The sequence below is a fragment of the Acromyrmex echinatior genome, chromosome 3, assembly GCF_024713525.1.
Source record: "Acromyrmex echinatior isolate Ae372 chromosome 3, ASM2471352v2, whole genome shotgun sequence".
In the NCBI taxonomy this organism is placed as follows: domain Eukaryota; kingdom Metazoa; phylum Arthropoda; class Insecta; order Hymenoptera; family Formicidae; genus Acromyrmex; species Acromyrmex echinatior.
The window spans coordinates 9,324,699-9,334,004 of record NC_141854.1 but is presented as its reverse complement, the minus strand read 5'-3'; the positions used below and the strand labels follow the sequence as shown (position 1 = coordinate 9,334,004).

The following is a 9,306-nucleotide window of genomic DNA, read 5'->3' as shown; positions in this document are numbered from 1 at the left end:
AATTAATGGTAGTATCAATAGCATGACAATAATAACGATAAGGATGTTATCTACAAGAGTGCGATGGCATGTGATGAGCTATGAGTGCCGCCGTGTGACGGTGACTTACTTATAAATAAACGCACTTTTACAAATCGCTAAATAGTGCAGTTCCTTAAATTATTGTGCATCGGACGCGACGTAAGAGAAGAACTACTCCGCTTGCGACAGTATTTTACTGACGAATCGTTGTATGCGATGAAATATGTTAATCATTCTGTCGATTAATCTAGTGCGATCGTTATTTTCTCTTTATTTTTTCTTTCAACGATGTTACTGTTCTTCGATACATTAATTATACACGCGGATTTTTCCACACCCACACGCACTGTCACGCAATTAATTGATCGCGGCAATACACACACATACACGCACTTACATACTAACAAACAGCTAATAACGTCGCCGATTCAGCCGCTTAATTTCCTGGTGTCGATACGGAATCACGGATCAATTCCTTACGAGAAGGCGATCAATTAATCATGTCAGGTTTTTTGATGAAGACAGAAAAGAAGAGCTAACCGAGCCGCGACGTCATTTCGCGATCGTGAATGTCACAAAAAAAAAAGGAGGAACTAACGAGATTTTCCAGGACTGATTCTGATCGCGAATAATTCCGATCTGGCTTTTGATTTGGCTTTCAAAAATGAACAAGCGAGTTTGTGCTTGTTACAGGATAATTTGCATTTGTTATTTGAAACGTCAAGATTATCCGTTTTTATTATACGAAAGAACGATGGAAGGATAATAATTTATTGAAACATTTGACATTCAAAATTAAATTGAGTTTGATTACCGAGCTTGAAATTGGAATCTATGTTAAAATTTTAAAGACTTGAGAAATTAAGCTAAAGATAAATTTAACTAGCGAATACGCTTCTATCCCATAAATTGTTAACGAAGCTGAAGCTATTTTGTGATTTTTTTTAAGTGGGTATTCTACTTTATTGGGTAAAAAAATTAATTTTTTTTTACATTTTTTCAATCCTTATAGTCTGTAGAATATCTCTGTAAAATTTTATATAAAAATTCGAAACATTATAGGATAAAGAAGGCAATTTGGGCTTTAAAACATAAATGTTCGACTGATAAAAATTCTCAATACGATATTGTTGTTCTCCAGGTCCTGAATCCTGCTGTAAATGGCGCAAAGAGGAACACTCGATACTTTTAAACATGATGACTTACCTCTGAATGACGTAATTGTAAAAGGAATTAAACTCATTAACGAGGATCTAACGCGAGACGATTTATTACAGAGATGTCTCGGAGCCAACACTCAGAACAATAATGAATCATAAAACTCAGTGATTTGAACATTTGCCGAAACACATCCACTCCGGCAGAGTTATCGTCAATATAGCCACGTATTTAGCTGTTCGCATTTTTAATGAGGGTTTTGACAATATTTTGAAAATGATGGTCACAATGGGAATTAAAATTGGATCCGCCGTTCAAAAATTAGCAGCTTCGCAGGACGAAATTCAAATTGTCCGATCCGAACTTCAGGTGACTAAGGTGACAAACAAGTTGAGTAGCTCGAGGGGAAAGAGCAGAAAAGGAAGCTGTTTATGAGGCGGAGGAAGGTCCACTTTATGGTCCCGAAATTACTGATTACTAAACGTAAGTTACAAAATTTTTAAGGATATTTTTATAAAATACACATTCATTTACTGTTGAAATGACATTGATAACTTAATTTTTTATATTTTTTTTTGGAGCTCGAAAATTTTTTTTTAATGTAAAAATCAAACTTTTTTTAAATAAGTATTATTAATTTATTTATTCAGCGAAGTTAATTATTTTATTTCCAACGATAATCGCAGGTGTCCTGATTGAAATGAAGTTTTATTTTTTTATTTCAGTTCACTGGAAAGATTTCGACTGGGAGAATGTCCAAATACTGGATAATGAAAGATTTCTAAATAAACGATTAATTTCGGAAAAAAACGTATATAAATATATGTTTATTTTTATTTTTAAGATTGTGAGCCTGTTAATATTTAAAAAAACAGCGCTATAAAGTAGAATACCCCCTTAAGGATTTTTATCGCGGATTTAAAAGAAAAAATTTGCTCGTGACGCTTCTTGTATGCGAGTATTCTTGTATGCGAGTTGCATTAGATTTATTCTTTTTAACTGAACTCGTATAATTCATCTTTTCTCTTTTCCAACATGAAAAGAAAAAGAAGAAAGATAATCATACAAGTTCAATTAAAAAGAACAGGCCTATTATTCGATTTCTGGACAGGTTTTGCATTTTTCGATGGTATAAATAGAATAATAATAAAAACGCCAAGCAAAATACTTTCATTCGGAAATCAGTCCCAGTTGGATCCCAGGACAAGGGAAACGCGTTTTCAGTCTCTCTTCTTAGATGTACGTAAAATACAATGACTTCCCTAATCTCTAATCCCTAATTACTAAATTTCGGCGTCAAATGAACGCCAATCTCGTACGCCAAGGCTCGAAAACTCGGGCGAGGTTTCATTTATATAATCTTACATCCGATTACATCGTGTAATTAATCCTACTTATATCGGTTTCTAATCAACAATCACAATTTCACGCGATTAAAATGCGCCGCCATTCTTTCTTATGAATCATATTACGAAACGAAATGCTTTGTCCTGATAACGATGTAAAACGATCCCGAGTATACTTTGTCATGCTGCGATACGTCTGGATATAAAACGAAAATAACATTGGTGAAAATTGTATTCACGATTATTTCTCATCATGAATAAATACATCTCACACGTGAACAGCTCGTGTAATTCGTTCACCGTTGTTTAAATGCATACTGAAAAAAAGTCTGGTAATAATAATTAAGCCTAGATGATAATTGTTAAAAAGATAATTGTTTAGTGAAATAATTTCAATGAAATGTAATTTAAATCGATTAATCTAACTAAACCAATTAATTTCTTTAAATCAGTCAATCTAATCAAACTAATTAAACGCTAATTTTACTTTCTCAAATATTACCCTATTTTTCTTATTATTACAAAAAATTTATTACTATTATTACGTTTAGTAATATCTATTAGATGTTACTAATACGCTAAACAAGATACATTTGATAGTTATTACCAAACCTTTTTTCAGTACCGACATTTATTTAGGATAAGCAACAAATGGAACGACGAAATCGTCGTGGATAATTAATTATTAATCCTTTAGTTGTGCGCAAATATACATATATCGTATATCTAATTTATAATTAAAAATTAATGTGATGAGAAAGCGAATATAAAAAAGACAATATAAGAAATTAATAAAAATCTTCACGTTAATTTGACACTTTATGTTATTCCACGTTCATTAATGTAGTCTGTGGAAATGACGAACGCTTCATAATTCACATTAAAGAAATATCGTGATATTCTGTTGCGTCATCGTTTTCCCGTCTCGTCTTTTTAAAAGTCTTTGAAAAAAAAAAAAAGAAACGATCGCAGCTAAAGGGTCAAACTCGAGGAATCGACCGAGAGCTCCGTCGTCGTCCGGTTCCTCTTTGTATACTTGATTTGGCGTACCGAACGCCGCGTTTGGAAGGCATTTCAGAAGGCATTGAATTCCTAGTGTGTATTGTCACGAGTTGACATCGATTACATGCCTTGACCTACCTATACGTGATTCCGTTTACGCTTCGCGAATTGAAAGCCCGATCCTGATGAGCGAAACCGACGTCTCGTTTCGCTTCAGAGAGCGCCGGATGTGGAGCGATCTAGTTGAATCCTGAATCTCTTAAGAAGAGCGTATACGAATAATCATTGCTCCAGGTTCTCGTTGGATTAAAATCGTTCGAAAAATTGCAAAGCAGAGGTCGACGATCGGTGATTCGTTGTACTATCGAGCGGCTATGTATCATATAATACTTTCATAATACTAAGAAAAAAGACGAATTATTCAAAGTGGCAGTTGCGCGGTTAGTTTATCCTGATTAGTCTCATGTACTTGATAAAGTATCTCTGGCAGTATATAGAGCTTCGCGGTAGATTCTTCTAGAATTCCCTTCCATGAAGTCCTTCCTCGGCGTATCCGCTTCCCTCGTCGGAAAATTAAATGAATACTTATAACGCAAAAGATATCAAACTGTCTCTCGCATAAAGTGGAAACACGAATATTCTAAAAATTCTCTCTTAGAAACAAGAAAATATTCCAACGTTATACGTCGACAAATACGTGAACAATTAAAAATCGTTTAAAATTTTGCAAAAACGAAAATTAATTAAAACGCATAGAAATAGATATCCTATCTAATTTCGTCATTTCGCGATGGTCATCAATATAAATATATTCCGAAACGATCGAGTCGAAATCAACATTCGATTCCTTTCGCAGAAAAACGATCGGATGCAGAAACGGAATTGCGTAAAAGGATCTACTGTGGAGCAACGCAGACGTCGACAAATCGCGTGTACGCGAATTGCGTGCGGAACGTTTTTACGTGCTGTACGCGCAATGCAATGAAGTTCTTTTTTTTTTCCGTTTCCACTCGGCATCGAAACAGGACCGTTCGACTGATCAGTGATAAATTGTGGCTCGGAAGCCACGATGTTGCATATTTAATACCACGACCGATCCGCCCAGACCCGGCTAATGACGTCGATGCAGATTTATGCTAAGGGAAACGGAAAAACGATTGCTCCTAGATTCGATAATATCCGATGAATAATGAAGTAAAGAGGACTCGGAAGGAAATCCGTGATGAACTCCCGATCGTCCTTTGGTAATACAAGGCGCAACGAAGGTAAGATTCTCGTCATTTCGTCTCGAATTTTCGTATTCGAATCTTGAGAGAGCATAATGATCATTAAGTTGAAAGAAATTGTCGAACGTTAATTACGCTGTTACATCATAATAGACGTAACACTTTCATTTCGTTCCAGTCTAAAGATTTTGCATGAATAAAAATCGAATATATTCTCGAAATACTTTAATAATACAATAATAGCAAAGATTACGTTAGATTACTCGTATAACGAATTTTATTGGTATAAAAGATTACATTATCAAAAACTGGCCGTCGAAAAATTTGCCGTAAAATGGCGAAATTGTTATAGAAAGCAAAACTGCCACGTAATAACGCGGCTACGACGCTCTATTGTTAAAAATGATTAATCTCGAGGGAGATACTTGCGCTCGTCGCGAGCCGATATTATTAATATCAATGAATATCGTTGTCCGCTGGAAAAAAAAAAAGAATATTAATTCGCCTCGATCATAAATCATGCATTGTTTCTGCTCGCTACCGAGGTCCGAAGAGTACGCGTCATTGTCTGTTTTAGCGGCGTAGAGCCATTACGAATTCTGATTTATGAACGATGCGCATCCGAATAGGTTCTCGAAGCTGCATAAAGAAATGTTCATAGCGTTCCCGGGCGCCGAGCGAGGGTAAATTCTGAACACCCCTTTTAGACAGATAGAAATTAAAAAAAATTTTTAAATAGCCTTCGGATCGTATTTAGGCGGCGATGAGGTGTTTGTACCGAACACACGCCCGTTATATTTAGTAATGAATATTCGGTACGTAAAACATGACGGTAATTGTCTGAAGAACTCGCAATTAAAAGACATCAGAAAAGATCGAAATAGACGAGTGCCTTTTAAACATTTGTGTTGCTCGGATTAACACCCGTCGCCTCGAATGTTCTGCACTTCTTCTCGTGCTTGTGATAGATACGTTGAATATATACAGACATCTGTACAATGTCTCGTCGTCTAGAGTGCCTCGAGTGCGAAAGCGTCAAGCTCGAGCTAAAATATCACGATTTGAAAATCTCCAGCGTGATTCGGAATAAATCCAAAGTATCATATCGTTCTCGTGCGATTTTGTGAGTTCTCGATATTACATATGCCATATGTAAAGGAATAAAAAAAGAGAAACATGTACACGAAAATGCTCTAAAATGAGATCGACGAGATGTCGTAGCAAAGAGTTTCTGTTAATTGCGTACGGTGGAGTAATTGCTTATGTCAGAGAAGATGGATCGCGTGGCGGTAAGTCCGGCAGAACCAAAAACAGGAATGGACAATTAGCGTTCCCGTTCTTTCGTCAGCGAAATTTCACGATCTATCTTCGTCGGCGCAAGTGTATTCAGTTTTCAGATCCAATGATTAGAACGAAGTGTGTTTGCCGCCTGCTTCGTGCGATCCGATATGGATTGTTGGCGATCAGCACCCGCTCGAGACGGTCCGGAAGTTACCGCCGAGATTTCAGATAATCGTACATATAATCGCGCTGCTGATTTTCTGATTGTATTTCGCTCGACAGATGTTGCGAGACGGTGCGAATTAACGACTACATCGTCGAATAGCTCGCGACAGGAAAATCAAGTCTTACGTGATTTACCTTGTACACGCATTTATACGCTGTGTCATTTCTTTAATGTACATTCACTTTCTCTCTTTCTTTCTACGAGTAGAAATCCGCATTTTCGTGCGCCATTTTACGACCAGATAGGACAAAGCGTAAATAATTCTCTCCGTATTCCATCCGCGCGAAATTACGCTATCGCGTTTCGCGAGAACTCAAACAGCGAGAAAGTACAAAACATACCTAAAATACGTCTGGAAGGCGTCTTAAACACTTTCAGGGAATTCTTCAGACATTTCCCGGGCCTCTCTTGTACTCGCGTATTATCTGGGAAATGTCAATAAGAAAACATTTTCAGCAAAAGTTTCTCGACCTTTTAGCAGGTCAACACTAGAAAACTTCTTGTCCAATCAATCCTATAATCGATTAGTTATTACATGAAGACGCTTCGGTTTGTATCACCGAGCTTATCAACTTGCTTACGGAGAAGAAGTACAGCGGAAGAGACGCAGTACCGTTTACAACTGCGGACAAGTTATCGGCGCAAAGTGCAATCGCTGATTTCCTGGTGAACGGAGATCATTCATGGAACCCCATTACGACCATTTCGTTCTCCGTGTAACCTCTCCGTATAAGTTTTCCGCGATGAAAACTTCTCCGAACAGCGAATTGCAGCCGCGAGACGATCTCTCAGTAAGTTCAATCACGGGATTCAAATCGGATTGCTCACATCGCGCTCATCAGCCGACCAAGCGCAATGCCAAGTGTATTCGACGATTTTTGCCAACGATCACTGATGAGAGATTTTTAAATGTCGAAAGATCGACTCGGAGGGAGAATGATTGGAAATCATTCTAGCAGATGGTTTCCAACGGTGCAGTTTTAGTGCTCGGATTTTGCGTTACGCTGTCGCCCATGCTAGGCATCCCATGGCTGGTTGTGCTGTGACCATTACCCTGTCTCCCGGCATTAGTTTGTGGGTTCCTGCTGACGAATCTCTTTAGTGCAGCTCGAACTTGCGGCTGGCAGCCGACCGCTGCAAAAATCAGTACTCCCTGGAAGGCGTTTATTAGATCGGTGAAGTACCAGATGTATTGTGGTCCGCCGACGGCCCATGAAACCACGTCGGCCACCCAGGTAATACCCATCACGATCACCAGCTTCATGCATATGCGGCCTAACGTCGCTCTGAAAGTAGAAATTAACAGAAAAGCTTAAGTGCAAGGTGTATAAATAGGAAGTTCTTTCAAGAAAATGAGAAATGTCTACTTGGAATTCCAAGATAGCACACTTATAACTATTTACGTTCTCGAGAATTTTAAAGATAATATGACGATGATGGTGATACAATTAAAGTAAAATTATCCCTCTTATGATAAGGGAGATTGGATGCAATCTGGCTTCGTTTATTTTACAGAGCTCATGCACTGTTTAACAGAGAAAGAAGTTTTATAATGTATATTATTTGTTTCTTTTTATCCATTTATTATATTGATTAAACGAAATATGATCAAAACAGCGTTGGATCGGATCTAATCTCTCTGCTTTTCTGAAATTTCATCTTAATCCTTAGCGCACCTTTCTAAACCTAAGATTTTTTTCACGTTTTTAAATTTTTCTTTTTCTTTAAACCTATATAAATTGAAGTTTTTTAATTCTACCGACTTTTACACATTATGGACTTATTCCTTAATCTTTAGACAGCCGAGGAAGCCACTTTTGTGTGGTATTTTAAAATAACATTTAAAATAACATCACTTTTGGTGGTATTTTTAATAATATTGTATTAAATGTATACATGTTACCCAAAATATATAAAAAAATATAAGTATTGAAAAATATACAAAAAATTAAAATACATAAAAAAATAAAAACATTATAAAACAAGTAAAAAAAAATACAAAAAATAAATTTAAAAACTAAATAAAAAAGAAAAGTCAAAAAGGAGCTACAAATTTTCTACGTCATTAACTCTGGGTGTTAAAGGAAAGTTCTCTGCATGAATCTATACGTTAATTTATATTCATTTATGTTATCAATATTGCGCTTAGAACTCAAAATTTTATAAATCTATGCTCAGAATTGGAATCAGCGAAAAATCAGCCAAAAACCCCAAAATACACTATTTTTGAAAAAATAAATATTTTTTATATTTAATCGTATAATCTCGGCCGGGAAAGCTACTTTTGTGACTCTGCACAATTTTCGAAATTTTGTGCCATGTTACTTATATAGTAAAATTTTTGAGAAAAAAGAATTACTATTTGAATGAAAAAATGCTGGCTGTCTAAAGGTTAATCAATTCTCTAGCAATGGAAAAAAAATTAATTGAAATATATTCATTTTTGTGGAAGTTACGGTAATACACAAATATGGATGGGATCCCAGGGAGCCCATCAAGCGTGCAAAAAAAAAAAAAAACAAATGTGTGCTAGAATTAACATAAGAGGGTTAAGAAGTACGTTTGTAATTTCAGTCAAACAATCGATTAATACGTGTAAACCAGAGAAGCCGCAGGCACAAAAAAGATCATGAATGAAATTAATTGTAATAGTCCGGTTGATATTTCGCTATTGTTTACGTTATGATCGTTGTGCTAGCGACGTCGCTGAATGCGTTATTGCAAGAAATTATTTATCGCGCTATGAGACTCTCTCCCTGACGGTCAATAAAGCAATCGTACGCTTCGCAACATATGACGTGCGTAATGAATGTAAATGGTACGCGATTAATTGACATTGTTTATTTGATATGCGAGACTGCGCTTTGTCTCGTTATAAATAATAGGCGATCAAATAATACGCGATTATAAATTTTCGTTTTCCTCATTGACATTTAACTGTTGACTTTTCGAGAAGCTTTCGTCTCTCTCTCTCCCCCTTTTTCGGTGTACCTACAAAATATGGTTCGATTCGTCCCGCCGATTTTCGTGTCCAAGGAAAAGCGAA

The 9,306-nt window shown here is 36.4% G+C and overlaps 1 protein-coding gene across 1 annotated transcript in view; it reads right to left on the bottom strand.

Moving 5' to 3' along the window:
* Positions 1-4,514: 4,514 nt before the first annotated feature.
* The window catches only part of mthl1 (adhesion G-protein coupled receptor methuselah-like 1), a 171,605-nt gene continuing 166,813 nt past the window's right edge, over positions 4,515-9,306 (bottom strand). The window contains exon 7 of the mRNA XM_011056527.2: positions 4,515-7,546. Coding sequence (XP_011054829.2) covers positions 7,213-7,546 — 334 coding nt within the window. The 3' untranslated portion in view covers positions 4,515-7,212. The remainder of the gene's footprint in view (positions 7,547-9,306) is intronic.